General features: G+C 44.8%; 1 protein-coding gene across 5 annotated transcripts in view; it reads right to left on the reverse strand.

Moving 5' to 3' along the window:
• LOC126194752 (multidrug resistance-associated protein 1) overlaps positions 1-21874 on the reverse strand; it is a 390212-nt gene that overhangs the window by 183294 nt on the left and 185044 nt on the right. For all 5 annotated transcript variants that reach the window (XM_049933031.1, XM_049933029.1, XM_049933033.1 and 2 more), the window contains exons 4-6: positions 1162-1338; positions 936-1061; positions 88-228 (exon numbers count right to left, since the gene is read on the reverse strand). In XM_049933031.1, coding sequence (XP_049788988.1) covers positions 88-228; positions 936-1061; positions 1162-1338 — 444 coding nt within the window. The remainder of the gene's footprint in view (positions 1-87; positions 229-935; positions 1062-1161; positions 1339-21874) is intronic.

A 21874-nucleotide genomic window follows, 5' to 3' on the forward strand; every position in this document is an offset into this window, starting at 1 on the left:
AAATACATGACAGACGTAAGAGTGTCTCAGCAATAAGCAAACAACTTTCATATCTCACACACTTTTCTGATATGTGTTTTAACTTACTGTGTTTTCATAAGTTAATGCTATCTGTGCACGGTACTGCACTGCACCACAAATTGCAAGGAGTAACCAGAATAGGAACAGCAATCCCGATGTTCGCATGCCTCTTTTACGGTTGTAGAAGAGGAGAGCACCAGCTAGGCACTGCAAAAAAAAAAAATATGAAAAGAATAAAAATTAGTGAGCTGTTCTCATTTGTCACAGCAACTGACTTGCACAACATTTGTAGAACTGAGTGCTAATGGCACTAACTGAAATAAAAAAAATTATAATAATGTTCTTGCATTGCAAATAGTCACACATAAAATAATGTTGTCATATTTATTTGGGCAGGAATGAAGCTTCTTTTCTCAAGCAATTTTCCTCAGTAAGAAGAATTACAAATTATGTATGTAGATTTTATCATCTAAGAAAACTGTTGAAGAGTACAGTATATTATTACTGAAAGGTGTTTATGGTTGTTAACTTTTTCCCATTGTTTCTCTGTCTGGAACATTTCTCTGGAAGACTCCACCAAGTTCTTTTCTTTCAGCTCTTTCTCAGCTGATGTTTATCCTGTCATTTACATAATCCTCTGCAATAATCTCAAGTTCACAATGAATGAGCATTTAGTTGTACATTCTACACCCCTGTCCCTCATATTAGCTCCTCATGTTGTGGTTTGTGTGTCTTGTTGTTATACTTCAGAATGTCCCATGAAAACATCTGAAATTTCGCCACTAGAGCAGAAACCAATACAGTAGCTACCCATATCAATGAAGGCTACATTAAATCAATAGCTTTGCTAAAACCTATGCATGAACATGAATTATTACTATTGTTACTACTATTACAGTTATGTTTGTACTTACAAATGTCATAATTTTGATTATAGGAACGAATATGTCTACTGGATGCACATCCTCGTTCAGTGAAATCAGATGAAATGCATTCCCCAGATCTGCGACTGTCAGTACAACTAAAATTAATGTAATGACCTGAAAAAATTAAAAAACAACATTACACTGTACATTACGCTGCACATATGCATATGTGCACATGACAAAACTGCATGATTGTCTTGTACAGTTTACATACTAGTTTTGTTGCATTCAGCCAGTTCCATGGAACATTCCTTGTTTTGCTGCTTAACAGGTAGTAGGTCTCCAAAGCAGAAAAAGTCCAGAGAAAAACACAAGGTACCCAAACAAGAACAGTCCTTTGGAAGCAATCTGTCAAATCAGGATCCTCTGTGTGCCATGTTAAGTTGGTATCCTAAAAAGAAAGAAAAACAATCACAATGATTTTCTTACTAACTACTTAGTGTTTTTGACTACGAAGTACACAATTTTCAGGTAACATTATGTATTATACTTACAATCAGTCTTCACAGTTAAAAATCTATAGAATATAAGCCTCTTTTACAGTTATATATCAGTGTGATAGTGCCTCATCCTACACACACACACACACACACACACACACACACACACACACACACACACACACACGGCATTCCAGAAATTTAGTTCACTGTTCCACATAATGAGAGCAAACTGAAATGCAAGGCAGGCATAACATTTTTTGTGAATTTATCCATGTCATATGCATCTGGGCATCAACAAATTTCACACACACACAGTTTCATTTGGAGTGTTCACAGTTATCTTTTGGTGCTTGCTACTTTTTGTTTATTTGGATCTCTACAATATGAGTTTCTGCAGCCTTTCTGTGTCTGGTAGCAATGTGCTGCGGCTTTTTATCCATTGACTTATCAGCAGCAAATTCACCAGTTTCAGAAAAATCATCTGATATATTTGATCCTTTGTGCCTACCATTTCCTCCATTTTTGAATTTAGTTATCTTCCTGTGGTATCACAGTAGCTTAGTATATTGTGAATATATCTATTCTGTTATTCAATGTGTAGAATGGGTTGTCTTTCATACCATAATGTTTTAGTTACATACCAATTTAGCATCTAATAACTTGATTTAAAGACTTTTGCAAGATTTCAGAAAGTGTCAACAAGTAATTTTTTTGTACCATTTTTATGCACTAACACTACATTTCCCAACACTTCAGCACAACAAACCACAGTTACCATACTGCTGATACAAAAGTAATGACATTATCCTACCTTTCAGAACTTAAAGAATCATGTTAATCAGAATGAGATTTTCACTCTGCAGCGGAGTGTGCGCTGATATGAAACTTCCTGGCAGATTAAAACTGTGTGCCCGACCGAGACTCGAACTCGGGACCTTTGCCATTCGCGGGCAAGTGCTCTACCATCTGAGCTACCGAAGCACGACTCACGCCCGGTACTCACAGCTTTACTTCTGCCAGTATCCGTCTCCTACCTTCCAAACTTTACAGAAGCTCTCCTGCGAACCTTGCAGAACTAGCACTCCTGAAAGAAAGGATACTGCGGAGACATGGCTTAGCCACAGCCTGGGGGATGTTTCCAGAATGAGATTTTCACTCTGCAGCGGAGTGTGTGCTGATATGAAACTTCCTGGCAGATTAAAACTGTGTGCCCGACCGAGACTCGAACTCGGGACCTTTGCCTTTCGCGGGCAAGTGCTCTACCATCTGAGCTACCGAAGCACGACTCACGCCCGGTACACACAGCTTTACTTCTGCCAGTACCGGGCGTGAGTCGTGCTTCGGTAGCTCAGATGGTAGAGCACTTGCCCGCGAACGGCAAAGGTCCCGAGTTCGAGTCTCGGTCGGGCACACAGTTTTAATCTGCCAGGAAGTTTCATATCAGCGCACACTCCGCTGCAGAGTGAAAGTCTCATTCTGGAAACATCCCCCAGGCTGTGGCTAAGCCATGTCTCCGCAGTATCCTTTCTTTCAGGAGTGCTAGTTCTGCAAGGTTCGCAGGAGAGCTTCTGTAAAGTTTGGAAGGTAGGAGACGGATACTGGCAGAAGTAAAGCTGTGAGTACCGGGCGTGAGTCGTGCTTCGGTAGCTCAGATGGTAGAGCACTTGCCCGCGAAAGGCAAAGGTCCCGAGTTCGAGTCTCGGTCGGGCACACAGTTTTAATCTGCCAGGAAGAATCATGTTAATGTTCAAGATCTTTATTTCCTACTGAGATGTTCTGTAACTGTGAAACAGACTCATTCCAAACAGCATAAGGTCACAATTATGACCCAGGAAACATGCAACTAACATTTCTATCATGGACGAGCTCTTCAGGTATCTGCTCTAAGTGATTGGTGAGTCTCTTAACTCAGGAAACACTGCCTGCACTCCACACACAGCCAGTCACCTAGGTAGTAGCCTCCAGCACGTAGTGCATCTCCGACCCACTTAAGGGGGGACCCTAAAATTCTCCACCCTATGGCGGGTGTGCAGGAGGTTCTTGCTAAACTTGTCACGGAGCTTTGGAAGTGTTTGCTTGAAGCCTACTAAGCTCAGAACCAAAGGTCCCTGAGCAGTTCTGGGTACAATGTGACACGTTGTCAACTTCTTTGAAACCCTATGAGTGAAACTGGTCTTCTCAATCCTCTTTGCTGAAACTTCATGAGGAACACTGACCATTTCAGCAACTGGCAGAGAGGCTTGAAAAGATCGAAGTATAACCTCAGGTCCCCAGTGACATCATTCATTCCAACATGCACCACATTCTGAATTTGGAAGCACCTTCTTTCCCCAAATGAATTCCAGAATAGCCTCTTCAATATGTTAAATGAGGCCTCCAGATATACACACAGAAAGCACATGGTGATTCCTCCCATCTCTTGCTGTTATTTATCTAAAGGGTAAAATTATTTGCAGTAGTTCTGAACTGCTGATGATTAACACATCCCAATACTTTTGAATTTGCCTCCCCTTGACACAGAGCACAGAATGTTTCTCAACAGATCAATTGTGCACTCTGGCTGCAAGTTCAGTTTCAGTGGAAGACAGAACATCCAACTGGTTGGTTAGAGTTATGGGCGTAATACTTTTGAGTTCTCCTTGGTCCCTGCCTCCTCTGTAATGGACCTATGCAACCACCAATGACAACCTACTCGCACTATACTGTTTGGGAGGATAGTACCTGCAATACCTTTGATATCTCTAGAACATTTCTCACCATTCTGCCTAACACACCCATTCAGAGCAGCTTCCACTTGCTTGACAGATTTCACATTTCCAGCTGGTTACGAACAGCAACTTACTCACTGTGTGCCCGAGAACAGCATTCACTATGAGCTACATTTTTATTGATGCAATGTTCATCTTAACATTAAATAGCTAACTTCAAATTAACCTTGCTGATATTGTTTTATTTTCAGAATCTGTTACTCTGTAAACACTGCAAGTTCCCTTTAAGATAGGAGGCTATTAAGCTCAAGAATGTGGTTTGTGTAAAAAAAGAAAACCTCCAGTGTTTTGGTAACAATGTCAGTGTATGACAAAGACCCTTCACTACACAGCTTTTCATATCTGCAAAGTGGAATGAAATGAAATTTTCTCAGTGTCTTTGCCATTTTAACCTTGAAGACCCCTTTACACAAGTGCAATGCTGCATATCTAAAACTGTGCGCAAGAATTTGCCACTAGTCCATACCACTGTCAACTTGATATATATATATTCGTGATTCAATTACAGTGGTGAATGTGTCCGTGTTCATGTATATTTGTGCTAATTAACAAGTATGTAATAAGTAATATTATTCTGTATGCACATCTGCAAAAGTACACTGCTGGCCACCGTAAATGCAACACCCTGAAGGAAGCATCCGAATCAAGTGAAATTTACACCATGAGTTTGCAGCGATGAGATATGCAACTGATTAGAATTTCAGCGCAGACGCACATCACGCGCGCCTGTGGCGCCACCTCATAGCGCCATTTAAGGCTTGGCGATTTCGACGAGTGTACGTTCGGCACGTGTGTTTACCTTGTGGTTGTTTCACAAGACGATCAGTTATGCCTCGTAGACAACAGCGAACATCTTTTGATCAAGTATCCGAGTTCGACAGAGGAAGGATAGTGGCTTACCGAGATTGTGGATTATCATACAGAGAAATCGCTAGTCGTGTTGGACGAAACCAAACACCTGTAATGCGGATATGTGACCGTTGGATGCAGGAGGGTACGACGGACCGACGTGGTCGATCGCATTCACCTCGGTGCACCACTGCACGTGCTGATAGGCAAATTGTGCGCATGGCAGTGACGGATCGCTCAGTGACATCCCGAACCATAGCACAGCACATTGCGTATGTAACGCATCATCCAGTGTCTGCGCATACCATTCGACGACGTTTACAGCAGAGTGGTCTGTCCGCAAGACGTCCATTGCTTCGTCTACCATTGACGCAGAACCACAGACGTCTCCGTCGCCAATGGTGTGATGACAGACGGATGTGGACGGCAGAATGGAATGACGTTGTCTTTACTGACGAGGCACGCTTCTGTCTGCAGCACCACGATGGTCGGATTCGAGTGTGGAGACACCGTGGAGAGAGGATGCTGGACAGCTGCATTATGCACCGCCACACTAGTCTTGCACCGGGTATTATGGTATGGGGCGGTATTGGATATTACTCTCGCACACCTCTAGTACGCACTGCCGGTACTTTAAATAGCCGGCGCTACATATCCGAGGTGCTGGAGCCAGTTGTCCTTCCTTACCTTCAAGGCTCGGCCACAGCCATATTTCAACAGGATAATGCGCGACCACACGTGGCACGCATTGTCCAAAGGTTCTTCGTCAATAACCAGATGGAATTGCTTCCCTGGCCGGCTCGCTCTCCGGATCTTTCGCCGATAGAAAACATGTGGTCCATGGTTGCTCAACGAGTGACCCAGATTACATCCCCAGCTGCCACACCAGATGATCTTTGGCAACGTGTTGGTTGGTTGGTTGGTTGGTTGTTTGAGGTTTAAGGGACCAAACAGCGAGGTCATCAGTCCCTTGTTTCAAATATACTCCATTCTGCTAACGGGACATCTCAGAAAAGTCAGAACAATAAAACGGAAAAAGGGAAAAAACGTAAAGGGCAGTCACGTTGTCATTGGTAAAAACAAATGAGGGAAGTCGGCAAGAGAACGAACCCAACACTATGCTGAAGCAGCATAGGCAAGACCACCTGTGACTTAAAAGGTACAACTGCTATAATGCAGAAAATACGTATGGGAATAAAAAGACTAACCAAGCCTTAAAAAAGGGTAAAAAGAGTAAAAGGGGAAGAAAAGAGGATTCCGGTCAGGGAGGTGAATCGGGAATCTCTAAACACTGCCTACAGTGGGAGACACCCAAACACTCACCGCCCTGCCCCAACACCAGGGAGATTAAAAACCTTAAAACTGAGAATAAAAACCACTCTCCCGGAGGAAACCGAGAACCAGAGAGACCATCCGGGAATCGTCAGCCAACATCAAAGGTAAAGTGTGGGGGAGTCTGTACTTAGTACGCAGAGCCAAAAGAAGGGGGCATTCAACCAAAATGTGGGCCACTGACTGGAAGGCTCCACAACCACATAGCGGGGGTGGCTCATCACGCAAAAGAAAACCATGGGTCAGCCTGGTATGACCAATGCGGAGACGACACAGTGTGGTCGAGTCCTTTCGGGAGAGGCGAAAGGAAGAACGCCATGGGCCTGGTGTCACCTTAATTGCACGAAGTTTATTAGACAGTGGAGTAGCCTCCCAAGAATTGGCCCATGACTGCGCGAAGTGGGATTTGATGTGAAGCCGTAAATCCGCTGCAGGAGGGGTTACAGGAAACGGGGGGTAAGTAACTGCTCCCCCAGCCGAACGATCAGCGAGCTCATTTCCCGGGATACCCACATGGCCAGGGACCCATAGGAAGTCAATGGAACAAGCAGCACGGTGAATATCAGCGAGATGGTCATGGATGGCAGAGACCAAGGGATGGCGCGAAAAACACCGGTCAATAGCAAGAAGGCCACTCATCGAGTCCGTACATAACAAAACGCGGTTGTGTTGGGATTGTTTAATAAAGGTAAGGGCCCGGGAAATTGCCATCAATTCCGCAGTAAACACCCCACATGTAGGTGGCAGCAGATGATTTTCCGTTCCAACAGAGGACGTGAAGGCATACCCAACATGATCAGCAGATTTAGAGCCATCAGTGTAAAAAACAACAGCATCCCGAAACTCCCATAAAATTTTGCGGAAAAAGGAACGAAACACCACCGGGGGGATGGAATCTTTCGGACCGCGGCGGAGATCCATCCGAATTCGAGGCCGAGGAACTAACCAAGGAGGGGTGGAGGGGAGGGAGCGAGGAAGACAGGACAAAGAAGGAAGTTGAAAATCACGGTAAAGAGACGCAAGGCGCAGCCCAACCGGTAAACCCGCCCGAGGGCGGGAGTCGGGTGGGCGACGTCCATGGTCTGGGAACAGGATAGAATAGGAAGGATGAGAGGGAGAAGAACGGATAGTGAGGGCATAAGACACCAGAAGCTGGGACCGCCGAACAGAAAGGGGTGGGATCCCAGCTTCAACCAGGAGACTATCAACAGGGCTAGTAGGGAAGGCACCGGTGGCCAAACGGATACCACGATGGTGGACTGGATCCAGCACGTGCAGTGTGGAAGGAGCAGCTGAACCATAAACTTGACAACCATAGTCCAAACGAGACAGAACTAGAGCACGATAAAGACGGAGGAGGAGAGAACGGTCCGCACCCCAAGAGGAGTGGGCAAGGAAGCGAAGGACATTGAGTTTACGGAAACATCCTACCTTCAGGAGTCTGATATGGGGCAACCAAGTGAGCTTGTTGTCGAAAAGAAGACCCAGGAAACGAAACTGTGAAACCACAGGCAATCGTTGTGCAGCGAGATAGAGCTCTGGATCAGGGTGGACCGTAGTACGGCGACAGAAGTGGACCACCCGCGATTTTAAAGGAGAGAATTGAAACCCGTGTGAGAGGGTCCATGCAGAGGCACGCCGTATAGCCACCTGGAGCTGCCGTTCTGCAGATGCCATCGAGGAGGAACTAACCCAAATGCAGAAATCATCCACATACAGGGCAGGGGCGACCAAGGGACCGACAGAGGCCACAAGTCCATTGATAGCAATGAGGAAAAGAAGGACACTCAAGACAGAACCCTGTGGGATGCCCGTCTCCTGGGTCCGCGGAGAACTAAAAGCAGTACCAACTCTAACTCTGAATGACCGATGGATCAGGAACTGGCGGATAAAATTCGGGAGTGGGCCCCGAAGACCCCACTGATGAAGGGTTAGTAAGATGTGATAGCGCCAGGCCGTGTCATAGGCCTTGCGAAGGTCAAAAAACACTGCAACCAAATGGCGGCGCTGGGAAAAAGCCTGCCGAACTGCGGATTCCAAGCGAAGTAAATGATCGATTGGAGATCGTCCCTCTCGAAAGCCACACTGGTAAGGGGACAATAGATCCCGAGATTCGAGGACCCAAGTGAGCCGACGGGCTACCATCCGTTCAAGTAACTTACAAACAACATTGGTCAAACTAATTGGCCGATAGCTGTCAACAGATAGGGGGTTCTTACCAGGCTTAAGGACAGGAACCACAATGCTATCCCTCCACTGAGAAGGGAAGTCACCCTGGAGCCAGATACGGTTCAACACCCGAAGAAGATGTTGCCGTTGTGGAGCACTGAGATGTTGAAGCAGTTGGTTATGAATGGAATCTGGGCCAGGGGCCGTATCATGAGAAGAAGATAGAGCAGAAAGAAATTCCCATTCAGTAAAAGGTTCGTTATAAGATTCTGACTCACAAGTGGTGAAACATAAGGTGAGAGCTTCAGCCTGCTGTTTGTGATGAAGGAAAGCAGCGGGATAGGAGGCTGACGCCGATGCCACTGCAAAATGGGTCGCAAGATGTTCGGCGATAACTAATGGGTCCGTACAAATGCCATCTGGGAGGTGAAGGCCTGGTAGGGTGGACTGCCGATGGCAACCTTGGAGAGAACGAAGTGTAGCCCATACCCGTGACAGAGGGACAGTGGAACCAAGGGAAGAAACGAATCGTTCCCAACATATCCGCTTACTCTGTTTGATTAAATAACGGGCTTTAGCGCGAAGGCGTTTAAAGGTAGTAAGGCTGGCTACGGATGGGTGCCTCTTAAAGTGTTGCAAAGCTCGGCGGCGATCACGGATGGCAATGGCAATGGCCGTATTCCACCACGGGACTTGCCGGTGACGAAATGGTCCAGATGAGCGCGGGACAGCAAGGTTAGCAGCGCGAACAATCGCGTCAGACACGTCACGTAGGACGTCATCAATACAACCCGACAAAGAGGGAGAAAACTCGACCTGTGCAGTGTATAGAGGCCAATCGGCGCGGTGGAAGGACCAACGAGGTATCCTGTCCATCGAGGAGCGCGAAGGGAGCGTGATAATCAACGGGAAATGGTCACTATCACAAAGGTCGTCGTGTGGCGACCAGTGTAATGAAGAGAGGAGAGAGGGAGAAGAAAGAGAAAGATCAATGGCAGAAAAGGTACCATGACCAGCACTGAAATGAGTAGGGGAGCCATCATTAAGAAGGCACAGGTCGTGGTCTGCAATAAATTGGTCTATAAGAAGACCTCGTCTAGATGGAAAGGCACTGCCCCACAAAGGATGATGAGCATTAAAATCCCCAAGGAGGAGGAAGGGAGGAGGAAGTTGCTGAAGAAGGGTGGTTAAGGCAGCAGGTGTAAGAGCCCTGTCAGGAGGGAGATAAAGATTGCAAACGGTGACTGCAGAGTCTAAGTGGACCCTAACAGCAACCGCTTCCAATGTAGTTTGGAGAGGAATCCACGTGCAAGCAATGTCGGTACGGACCAACGTACAAACGCCACCAGAAGCCCGCAAGGGTCCGACCCGATTGCGACAGAAAACACGGAACCCACGGAGGGTCGGTGAGTGAGCATCAGTAAAATGTGATTCCTGGAGAACCACACAAGCTGCGGAGTAGGACGAAAGAAGGGATTTCAATTCCGGAAGGTGTCGATAGTAGCCATTACAATTCCATTGGAGAACCACAGAACGATGGTTTAAATGAGGGCTGAACACGCTAAATCCAGTCATACTGCCGGGTCCCCACCCGTCACAGACAAGGAGGGGGCGACATCCATAAACGACAGGTCAGAATCCAGTTGTGAAGTCTGGGAAGGGACCTCCGGTGACACCAGAGGCTCTTTGTCCCGGGACTTATGTTTCTTCTTCTTTTCAGGCTGAGATCGAGGAGGGCTGTGTGGCATAAAGGAGCCAGCTGCAGCAAGATCAGGAACAGAAAGAGACCGGGCGACCTGGGGGCCGACAGACCGCGGCTCTCGCGGTCGCCGCGCGGCAGCAGACCTTTGACCTGGAAGGTGCCGGGAAGGGGCATCCCGGGAGAGGCGCCCTTGACCGGCAGACGCCGAAGGAGTGGGACACTTCTCCGGCTGGGGAGGAGGAGCAGCACCCAGAGGAGAAGGTGTGGGAGCCGCAGGGGAGGGGGGGAGGAGTGGGGTCCGGGATGGGGGTAAGGAAGGGGGGGGGAAGGGGGGAAGATGTAACCAAGGCGTAACTTGATGTTATAGACACAGGGTGCAGTCGTGCATATTTCTTACGGGCCTCTGTGTAGCTTAAACGATCGAGGGACTTATACTCTTGGATCTTTTTTTCTTTCTTATAAACTGGGCAATCTGGTGAACGTGGAGAATGACTACCACGACAATTTACACATACAGGAGGGGGAACACAGGGACTCCCCTCATGGAGTGGACGTCCACAGTCACCACAGAGAGGGTCCTGGGAACAGCGAGAAGACATGTGGCCAAAACGCAAGCACTTAAAACACCGCATAGGAGGTGGGATGTACGGCTTCACATCACAGCGATAGACCATAATCTTAACTTTCTCAGGAAGGGTATCCCCTTCAAAGGCCAGGATAAAGGCACCAGTATCAATACGGTTATCTTTAGGACCCTTCTGAACACGCCGAACAAAGTGAACACCCCGCCGTGCGAGATTGTCCCGAAGTTCCTCATCAGTTTGAAGGATGAGGTCCCTGTGGAAAATCACACCTTGTACCATATTTAGAGACTGGTGAGGGGTAATAGACACAGGAATTGTGCCAAGATGGGTACAGGCACGAAGGGCCGCAGATTGGGCAGCTGAAGTAGTTTTAATCAGCAACGAACCCGACCGCATCTTGCTCAGGGAGTCCACTTCGCCAAACTTGTCTTCAATGTGTTCCACAAAGAATAAAGGCTTGACACTGGTGAAAGTATCTCCATCAGTCCTGGTGCAAACTAGATAACGGGGGAAAGGTTTTGCCCCTAGACGACGGGCCTGACCCTCTTCCCAGGGGGTAGCCATGGAAGGGAAGGCCGGAGGGGCAAGAGAAGCAGCACTTGAGGAATCAGTACCACGCAGAGAGACGGCCGCAGAACGGCCAGAGTTTTGGACCCTTATGCGTTTCATCTGCATAGCGTCCGCCCTGATACCACCCACTCCGATCAGGGGCTCTCCTCACGGGCGCCACCCAGCCACAGCAAGGGCCGTCTGGCACGGCGGCCATTGCCGGGAGTTCCGATGCTCCAGGATGACGAGCAACCACTCCAAGGCATGCATGAGGAGGTCATAGCTCAGGTATCAGAAGTGTGATCCCTGTGTGTTCAGGGGGCTCAACCAAAAGGGTACATAGCGACCCCACCACACGGGCTGGCTACCGTGCTGGCTATGCACCCTAGCATCAGACCACGACGTGAAAGAAAAGGTGGAATGTACTAGGAGGGCGCACGTCGGAGACACTAGGTAAGGTGCTCTTCCCCAAATGGCTCACACTACGGAAGAGAAATTTTGGAATGGAGGTCAAACCCCAGAGGGGGACCAAGGAATGCCAAAAAGAGGAGATAAGTACGCAACAAAGCCAGAGAGTTAAACCAACAGACCCAGGAGGATAGCGGGGCCAACATAAGCAAGGACACCAATAGTGGGAGAGGAGAGGGCGAGGGGAAAGGAGCATGGAGGGGAAAGGAGGGGAAGGAAAAGGAAATGCAGCCCGGGAGAGAAAGAAGGCTGCAATGGCTCGGGGCCCCGTGCTCGCCACGCACGTATCCACAAAAGAGTTGTGGACCCCCTGGGGGGTTGGCAACGTGTGGAAGCTGCTTGGGCTTCTGTACCCCAGGAACACATCCAACGTCTCTTTGACTCAATGCCGAGACGTGTGGCAGCGGTGATCTCCAACAATGGCGGCTACTCTGGCTACTGATTCTGGCAGGAACCACATGTCACAGACGTCTGTAAACGTAATCATTTGATACTTGGTCAACATGTTATCTACAAAATAAATTTTGTTGTGCTACCTCTTGTCTTTCTTGGTGTTGCATTTACGGTGGCCAGCAGTGTATATGACATGGTTCTAGTTTGTTCTCAACTCTTACATTATACAAATTCCAATTACATGTTTTTTGTTTCAGTTTCCTGTACAGTTGTTGACAATAAATTACTGTGATGGATTCCACTGTGTATTGGGATAATGGAAAACTTAAGGTTCTGACATCAGACGAATTCATGGCGATGGTTTGCCCTTCAGAGAGTGAAGATGAGCTGGAATTTGACGATTCTGACGAAGATCCAACAATTAATGTCCATGACCTTGAATCTCCAGATAGCGATAGTGACCCTGGAACTGATATCCAAACAGAACCAATTTGAAATATATCCAATACAGCTACAGGAAATGTTCGAAGGAAATTCTCCATCTCTTCTGGAAATTTGAACTAAAATTCCTGTTGCCAAAAGAAGAAATATTAAAAAAACAACAGTTTTTATGGAAAAAGCAATGTTTTCCTTCCTCTCCTGACAAGTTCCCATTCACAGAAAGAACAAATTACAGCTATCAGTTCTAGAGCTATCTACATCGTACCATTTTTTTAAATGTTTTCTCACTGATGAAATTATATCAAAAATTGTGGATGAAACAAATTTATATGCTATTCAACAAAATCCAAACAAGCCACTTGATTGTACAAATTATGACATCTATAAATTTTTTACAGCATATGCATCATCAGTGCTTTGACTCCACCAGCCAACATCCATGATCTATTGAATGATGTATTTGGAATTGAGTAGGTAAAACAGACCGTCACACAAGTACTTCAAGAGATTGCATAGTACTTTGGTTTTCAGTGACAACCTGAAGCGATCAGACACGCCACACCCCCCCCCCCCCCCCAAGCTCCTGAAAGTGACAAACTGCACAAAGTAAGGCCAATATTAGACTACTTGAACCAAAGACGTCTTTCAGTACCCATGTGTGAACATCTTTCAATTGATGAACAGAACTGAGCTATCAAGGCAACACAGCACACAAAGATAAACCACACAAGTGGGGTTCCAAACACACTATGCTTTGTGGTGACTTGGGGTTTGCTCACAAATTGAAAATTTCCAGCAGACAGCAAAATGACCCTAAATTTCGAGCTGAGGAGCAACCTGATATCGGAGCTAATGGAAATGATGTTATTTGGCTGATATTATTACTTCTCTGGATTTAGCGGTGTATTTGTTCAAGAAAGGAACTCTTGTGTATTGGTACAATTCAATGCAATAGAATTCCTAACTGCAAGTTCAGTGACAAAAAGAACTCAAAAAGGAATTACTCAGTTATTCAGAAGAATTCACAACAAATTTTGAGTCAGTTGACATTTCTACTGTTTTGACAACAATGCTAGTTTTCTCTCCAATTTTGTTGGAGAACTTCCAAAATAAGAAGTGAGAAGATTTGATTCAAGTAAAAGGAGCACATATTGGTGCCTTGTACAGCAGCAGTCTCTGTATATAATTCCCACATGGGAAATGTTTATTTGCTTGACAACAATATAGGAAGACACCATATCAAGATAAGATCAAAGAGATGGTATCTTTGTCTATTTTTTCAACCTGCTTGATACAATGGTAATAAATTAATGGATACTGTACTGAAGAATGTTTCTTGAAAGAGCACCAACACACACACCCATGAATCAAGAGAGGTTTAGGATTCAGTTAGCCCACACTCTATGCCAGGTAGGCCAGGGGCCAAGAAAGCATGGAAGACCAAGCAGCTTGGACCCAACAGAGGGCAAGAGAATGAAAGTTAAATCATCTTCACTACCATTAAAAGATGTACGACTGGATCCATTCAACCAATGGCCAATTTGGAATTAGAAAAGAACATGAAAAATCCAGAGTGCAAAGGCTACACATTTGTTTCAGGTGAAACATGTAATGTAAATTTGTGTTTGAATAAAACAAATAACTGTTTCACCTCATTTTACTAAAAATGAAATCTCTTAAACTTATTCTGATTACAATGTATTTAAGTTTTTTCCTCTATTGTTGCAATTTTGATAGTTTTGTTTCAACATTTTGTTTTATAAGAAAAATATGAAAATATTCATTTGAATGAGGAAAATAACTGTTCCACCTCATTTTATGGATGTAAAGTCACTTAGTTGCACGCAAAGACACTCCTAGTAAATTTTTCACTATTTTTGTTAAGTCTATAGTTTAGAAATTTTTCAGCGTTTTGCTCTTGAATTATCACTTGGTTCGATTATGAATGATCCGCTTTGCATATGTGCAAAGTGTCAAAGAATAAAACTTATCACTTAATTCCACTATATATGCGCAGAACTGAATATGTACAAAGTGTCAAAAACTGTAAGTGGAAGATTTTTAAAAACATTTTTCCTATTTTCTGTAACCTGTCATAAATGTGTGTCAAATTATAGTTGCTGAGAAGAAGAAAAATCGCATGATGAAGGGGTAACAATTGTTTAAGTTGGAATCTAAATGGAATCCCATACGACAGTTATAATATGCGGTAAACAAAATATTGCAGTACTGAAGTTTAATTCTTGACCTAGAAGAAACGGGTCAATAAACATAAAAAGTGTTTATAACGTAGTAATAACTTGAGTACCTACTCGACAATAATAAAGAAATGATTTTCTAAGAAGATATTGCTGTGTACATTTATAGAATACACAGCTGTAGCTTACAATCTTATATGAAATATTTTACGCACAACATACTGAAGCAACCGAAAATTCTCGATAATAGGGTATTTGTTTTCTTAAAATCGTCTTAAATTGTTGTCATTTTAGGCTCCTAATATAGTTTTTTTTCCTCTGTAATTTTAGTACTCTTGTATAAAAACCGAAAAGAATTTCAAATAATTTGAAAGCTCGCTAAAATGCTCCATTCAGGTGTTTTATACCTATGACGTCACTGACTAGCTCGCTTCTCCTACTGTCGTAAAATAGGCACTGGATTACATGCATTTGCATCTTTGGCTCCTTTTCACCGGTTATTACATATTTTAACTAGGAACTAGCGGCGATGCATATTTTCGCTCCATGTTTACAATATTTTAATTAGACGGGCGGTCTCTAGCCCGATCTGGTTCTGATGTCTCACAGATTGACCGCGACCTAGAACTGCGTTCAATCGCTAATCGAGAGGCCACTGTCTAGCGAAATCATTACAGATGAGGAACAGGAAAAGGTAGACAAGAGTCAATGCTACTGCACCCGCGCCCCCGGTTAATCTGAAGCGATGTCATACCGTACGCGACGGCAACAACTAAATTAAACTAAGCAAGCTTTTAGTCACACGTCCATTGTTTCAGTTTATCTTTCTATTTACTTGTTCACAGTTAACGTGTTTACCGCTGTAGTGTGTAACGTGTTGTGCGCCATGTCGCCCGAATAAAGAAACTACGTTTCGTGGATAGCTGATCATCCTGGAACATTTACATATGACGGAATTTTTTTATACTGTCGGGTTTGCGAGAAAAACGTTTCGTGCAAAGAGTGTTTCAAATAGGCCAGCATATCAAGACAAGTCTTCATATCGCAGGAGTGCAGAGGAAAGGACCACGACGACAACTTCTGACAACAGCAAGTTGCAGCAGCAAAGATTTGTCCAAAGGTAACAAAAAAGGTCGGTTTAACATGGAGCTATGTGAAGCATTCATTGCTAGCAATATTCATCTTCACAAACTTACAAACTCTATCTTCAAAGGCTTCCTGCGCAAATATTGTTTAAATCAAAATATACCAGATGAATCAATAATGCGTAAAAATAACATACCGACAATTTACGTAAGTGTTCTGGAAGAAATACGCAATGCATTCAAGGATAGCATTATCTGGATTTCAGCTGAAGGAACTATAGACACTTGTGGCAGTTACACTGCGCTTTAAAGGAAGAGCCTCCTCTTTCCTATTTAGCGGCCTGCAAAGAAGTAAATCATTCTACGATAGCCAGATTTGCGAATTAAGGTGTTAGAAAAATATTTCCAGAATCTTCTGCATGAAAGGGCGTTTGTGTTTATTTCAGATGCCGCTCCCTATATGATCAAAGAAGGAAAAGCCCTCCGAGTATTTTATCGAAATTTGGTTCGCAGAGTGCGTCGCTTTGCTAAAGAAGTAAGTTCCACGTTTGTGAATGTAAATAATTTGGTTTCATCCACAAAGAAAGTGTTTCTGAAGACTCCTGCTCCCATTAAACCTACAAAGAAAAACTACCAAATGTGCCTTTACCTCCCGAACAAGTGGTAACTCGTTGGGGTACGTGGGTCAAAGCTGGTTTTTTTTTTTTTTTTACAATGAACATTTCGCGACCATTAGAAGGGTAGTAAACGACTTCGATGGTGCAGAAGCTTTGGCAGTTTGCCACCGCATGGAAGCTTTTACTGATTCCGGTATTACGAGAGAGACTGCTGTGATCAGCTCTCTCATTTTTCCCATATACCTGCAAGCATTAAAAAGCTTGAAACTCAAGATTTGGCGTTGAATTAATCTATTCAGTTAATGAATAAAATTGTTTTAGTAAACTCCTCGTTGCCACGAAAACTTAAAGAAAAGTTTGAAAATATTTGATACAATAACCCAGGCTTTGAACCTTTCTGCCAAATGGATAGTTTTATTAACAGGACGGGTGAACTTTTACCAGAAACACTAAGTGCCAACATAGCACCCAAATTCAAATACTGCCCAGCTACTTCAGTTTATGTAGAAAGGTCCTTTTCTGCTTATAAAAATGTTTTGAGTGATCGAAGACCCAATCTTACCACCGAACATTTGGAACAGTACTTGGTTATTTATGTTTACAGTAGTAGAAAAATTTAAAATAAATTGTAAATGATGCTTTGGTCCAGTTGTATTAATTAAAAGTTAATGCTGTTCAAAAAATTCGTGACTATGTTGTTTTTTTTAAACAACATATTACGGAGTTTTTGAGCGTGCCCTTTGCATGTGATCTCTGTATGTAAGTCCAACATATCGATTGTTCCGCTACGACTCACTCGTATCGCTTCCACTTGTTACCGACAACAATAGCAAAGAAGGAACAGGAAACACAGCGTTCGTCCCCATTTTGCAAATTTTTAGAAAATAATCTCAGAAAGGCCCCTTCCTAACCTCTACCAGAAAGTAGTCAGAAGATGGTATTAGCGTTCTAAATGTACTGATTTTTCGCGTGGCCGGCACTCTCCTCGTAACTGACACGCAGAAGTTCGACTTCGAGATATAATGCACGCAGCAACTACCATGTTTTTTTATTATTTGATCTTGCATATTTCGACACTTTTCAGGCAGTTTTTAAGCATATTTCCATGCACATTTTCATGCATATTTTAATATCCGGTCTGTAATGCTAATTCACAGTGATGTGTTGTTTTGGAACTTACGTTTCGGAAATTGGTTTACAAATGTATAGGACCACATTGAACAAATACGTCTATAATAACTGGTGAAATATTGTTTTAGAGTGTTCCAGAGAATGAGAACATGCGTAAAATGTGATTAGACTGTACAGGCAAATTGTAGACGCTCGAGTTCACTAAATTAAAAATGAGGTGCATTGTGAAGTTAATTTACCTCAGAGATATTCCCCCAAGAGGGCTCACCGCTCTTTCGCGGGTTCCTGCTTGGCTACCTTTGCAACATCTTTTCCCTTCCGTGCTGCATGTCTATCCTCTTGCTGTTTTCCCCTTCCTTAGGAAACATGTCTGGGATGTTATTGGGAATGTGTTCTGCATATTCAGTCACCGATACCAGAACAGTTTCTCCACTGCCTTTCGTTCGTTCTTTCTTTTTTCGTTCCCTTCCCCTATCCTTCCTCCGCTTCGGCGTTTGAGGAACCTCTTCCTTCTTCCTCCCTGTGCGCTCCCTCAAGTCCGGCCCACGCGTCTGACGCGTAACAGGTGACTGGGTAAAGCATAATTTCCAACCATATGTCGACAGGTAGGGGTCTCACGTACCCCCCCGGTACAGGCCAGGCCCAGGAAAGTATGGTTGCCTGAGCTGCTACCTTCCCAAATTGCTGAATGTTCACACCTCAGATCACCTGGCAGAGGGGCCAATCACCTAGGGCGGGTGCACCCCCTTTGTGAACAAGGCCCCCAGTTGGAAGGAGCGCGCCATCGGAGGCGCTGGCAATCATGGGGGATTTTCTCGCAATCAGCCAATCATCCTCTTTGTAGACCACGTCTACCCATATAAACGGAATGAAGCTACCTATTCAAAGACCTTCCCAGCCGCACCAAGGTTCCTCGTGATTTCACGTACTGAAGACTGTCAGTCCTTTGCAACTGTAAATCTGTTTCTCAGTCAGAAAGGTGTTGATGGATGCAACTGCCGCCCCTGTGAAATCCTGCTCTCGTTTACGCAATGGAACTTTGCTTTTGGAGACTACTTCTGAATCGCGAGCACAACTGTTCGCCACTTCGCCTTTCCACGGCTATCCTGTTCGCGTCGAGGCCCCTAGGACTCTGAATTCTTCCTGTGGTGTTGTTTACACTACGCTGCTCGATGGTCTGAGGCCGAAATCCAAAAGTACCTCTCTCACCAGTGTGCCGTCCATCAGTTGATGAAAAAGGTAGATGCCTCCTTAGTGCCCATGCGCGCACTCTCTCTCACCTTTCATAAAGTGGTGCTTCTGTCCAAGATCAAAGCAGGTTATGAAATTATCACAGTCCAAGCGTACATTCCGAACCCACTGCGCTGCTGTAAGTGTCATGATTTCAAGCACATTAGACTTCTTGTCGATACCCAGCCCAATGTGTAACCTGTGGTAAGGAAGCGCACGAGTGCGATTATCTTCCTCCTCCTCCTCCCTGCTTCAATGGCGACCATGTTGCCGCCTCTCCAGATCGTCCCATATATTTCGATGAGCGGGTTGTCCAGGAGATTGTCCCGTATATCTGGATGAGAAGGCTGTCCAGGAGATCCTGGTAAAGGAAGAAGTACCTTACCCAGTCGCTCACAAGTTATTGGTTAGTTGCAAACCCTGCATTCTTATATCTGGCACTTTCAGTACTGTTCTTGCTGGATTTCGCTCCATGAAGGGCATGGCCACGCAGATATGCGACCTCAAATTCAGCTCTGAGGTTATGAAATCGCCCAGTGTCACAGTTGCATCGCCGTCTCTTCTTCCAGCTGTATAGCAAGCCCTCAAACTCTCGCCTCACGGGGCTAAGTCACCAGCTACACGACAGGCTGACCGGAAAGGACAGAAGGAATACTCCAGTGAAGACTTCCTGCGTCCCTTCAGCCAACCAACATCTGATTCTTCTTCTGCCTTCTCGAAGAAGGTTTCTCCTTCACCGACTCTAACATCCTCTTCGACGGTGTCGCCACGTGAGACTCTCGTCCGACCGGCCTCCGTGTCACCAGTGCGCACAGCCAACCGTTATTCTGCCGACAGTAGAGGAAAGCAGTCACTTGTGTGGACTTCACGGAACAGGATCCTCCTGCCTCTGTGCCCTGTAGCAGCGTGTCTTCGCATGCTGGTACAAGGCCGCCGCCGAGGTGAGATGCCTTCATTTTTTCCTCCTCATGACTCTCCTCCAATTCAACGTTTGCGGCCTTCGATCCAACAAAGAGGATATACAGCTGCTTTTAGAATCGCAGCGTCCACTTGTTCTCTGCCTTCAGGAAACAAAATGGCATCCTCACAACCGCTTTTTTTTCGCATTTCTTCCCAGTCCGTTTTGACCTCCCCTCGAGGTCGGCATTCTATCTCATGGAGTCATGCTGCTCATACTGGATGAAATTCATAGTCAACCCATCTCCCTGACTACCCGTCTTCAAGCTGTTGCAGTCCGCCTTTCCTTCCTCACTTGAAATTTTCCCTCTGACACATACTCGAGCGACAATTTCCCGTGTGTTATCTGTCTGCTGACTCCTACCCCACCTGCTTGCACACCCAAATGGTAGCTTAGTCAAGTCGACTAGAGGCTTTACTCCTCCCTGGCGACTTTCGAAGAACAACATTTCCCCAATTGTGATGAACTGGTGGAATATCTTACTAACGCTATCCTTAGCGCCACAGAATGTTCCTCGCACTTCCTCTATACCACATCGTGTCCCGGTCTCTTTGTGGACTGAGGCATGCCGCGACGCAATTCACACGGAGACGTGCTCTCCGCATTTGTAACTGTCATCCTAGGATGGCAATCTGCATTCATTATAAACAGATGCGTGCAGTGTCGTCACTTTCTTTGGGATAGCAAAAAAGTTAGCTGGATTTCATTTAACAGTTCCACTCCCTCTTCTGTTGTGTGGGCCAACCTTCGGCAGATTTCTAGGACCAAGATCCATTCCCCAACTTCCGGCCTGATAGTAGCAGACGATGTTACAGTGGACCTTATTGCTATCTTCAACACCTTGGGCCACCATTTTGCGGAGATTTCGAGCTCCCCCACTGTCACGTTACCTTCCTCCATGGGAAACGAGCAGAGAAGGCTCGAGCGATACCTTTCTCTTCTCGGAATCGTGAGTGCTACGATGTTATCTTTACTATGAGGGAGCTAGATCATGCTCTCGCTTCATCCCGATCTTCTGGCCCAGACCCTGTTCACATTCAAATGTTGCAGCACCTTTCTCTTGCGGACATGCACATTCTATTTAATACGTACAACCGCTCTCCGGGTGGAGGGCGTGTTTGTCAAACGCTGGCGTGAAGTCTTTGCCATATCCTTACCTACGCCCGGTTAGGTAGCTACCACTCAATTTCTCTCAACAGCTGTTATTTGCAAGTTGATGGAACGTACGATTCATGCCTGGCTGGTATAGTGGCTCCCCAGATTATTATTATTATTTCTTTACTTTCTCAGACGTTAAGTCTGGTTAAAAATGGAAAGTGACGCGGACCTTGATCAAGCGTCACTTCCTTTTAACTGTACGGTATATGTTATATTGCATTTAGGAACTTTCGGGTAATTGAACATGTATCAATAATTACTGATTTCTGTAGTTGTATATATACGTTTGGATGTAGCTCTATTGCATTGATGTACTGGTGGATATTGTGTGGTATGACTCCTGTAGTTGATAGTATAATTGGTATGATGTCAACTTTATCCTGATGCCACATGTCTTTGACTTCCTCAGCCAGTTGGATGTATTTTTCAATTTTTTCTCCTGTTTTCTTTTGTATATTTGTTGTATTGGGTATGGATATTTCGATTAGTTGTGTTAATTTCTTCTTTTTATTGGTGAGTATGATGTCAGGTTTGTTATGTAGCGTTGTTTTATCTGTTATAATGGTTCTGTTCCAGTATAATTTGTATTCATCATTCTCCAGTACATTTTGTGGTGCATACTTGTATGTAGGAACTTGTTGTTTTAAAAGTTTATGTTGTAAGGCAAGCTGTTGATGTATTATTTTTGCGACATTGTCATGTCTTCTGGGGTATTCTGTATTTGCTAGTATTGTACATCCGCTTGTGATGTGATCTACTGTTTCTATTTGTTGTTTACAAAGTCTGCATTTATCTGTTGTGGTATTGGGATCTTTAATAATATGCTTGCTGAAATACCTGGTGTTTATTGTT

Source organism: Schistocerca nitens, chromosome 7 (assembly GCF_023898315.1).
Source record: "Schistocerca nitens isolate TAMUIC-IGC-003100 chromosome 7, iqSchNite1.1, whole genome shotgun sequence".
In the NCBI taxonomy this organism is placed as follows: Eukaryota; Metazoa; Arthropoda; class Insecta; order Orthoptera; family Acrididae; genus Schistocerca; species Schistocerca nitens.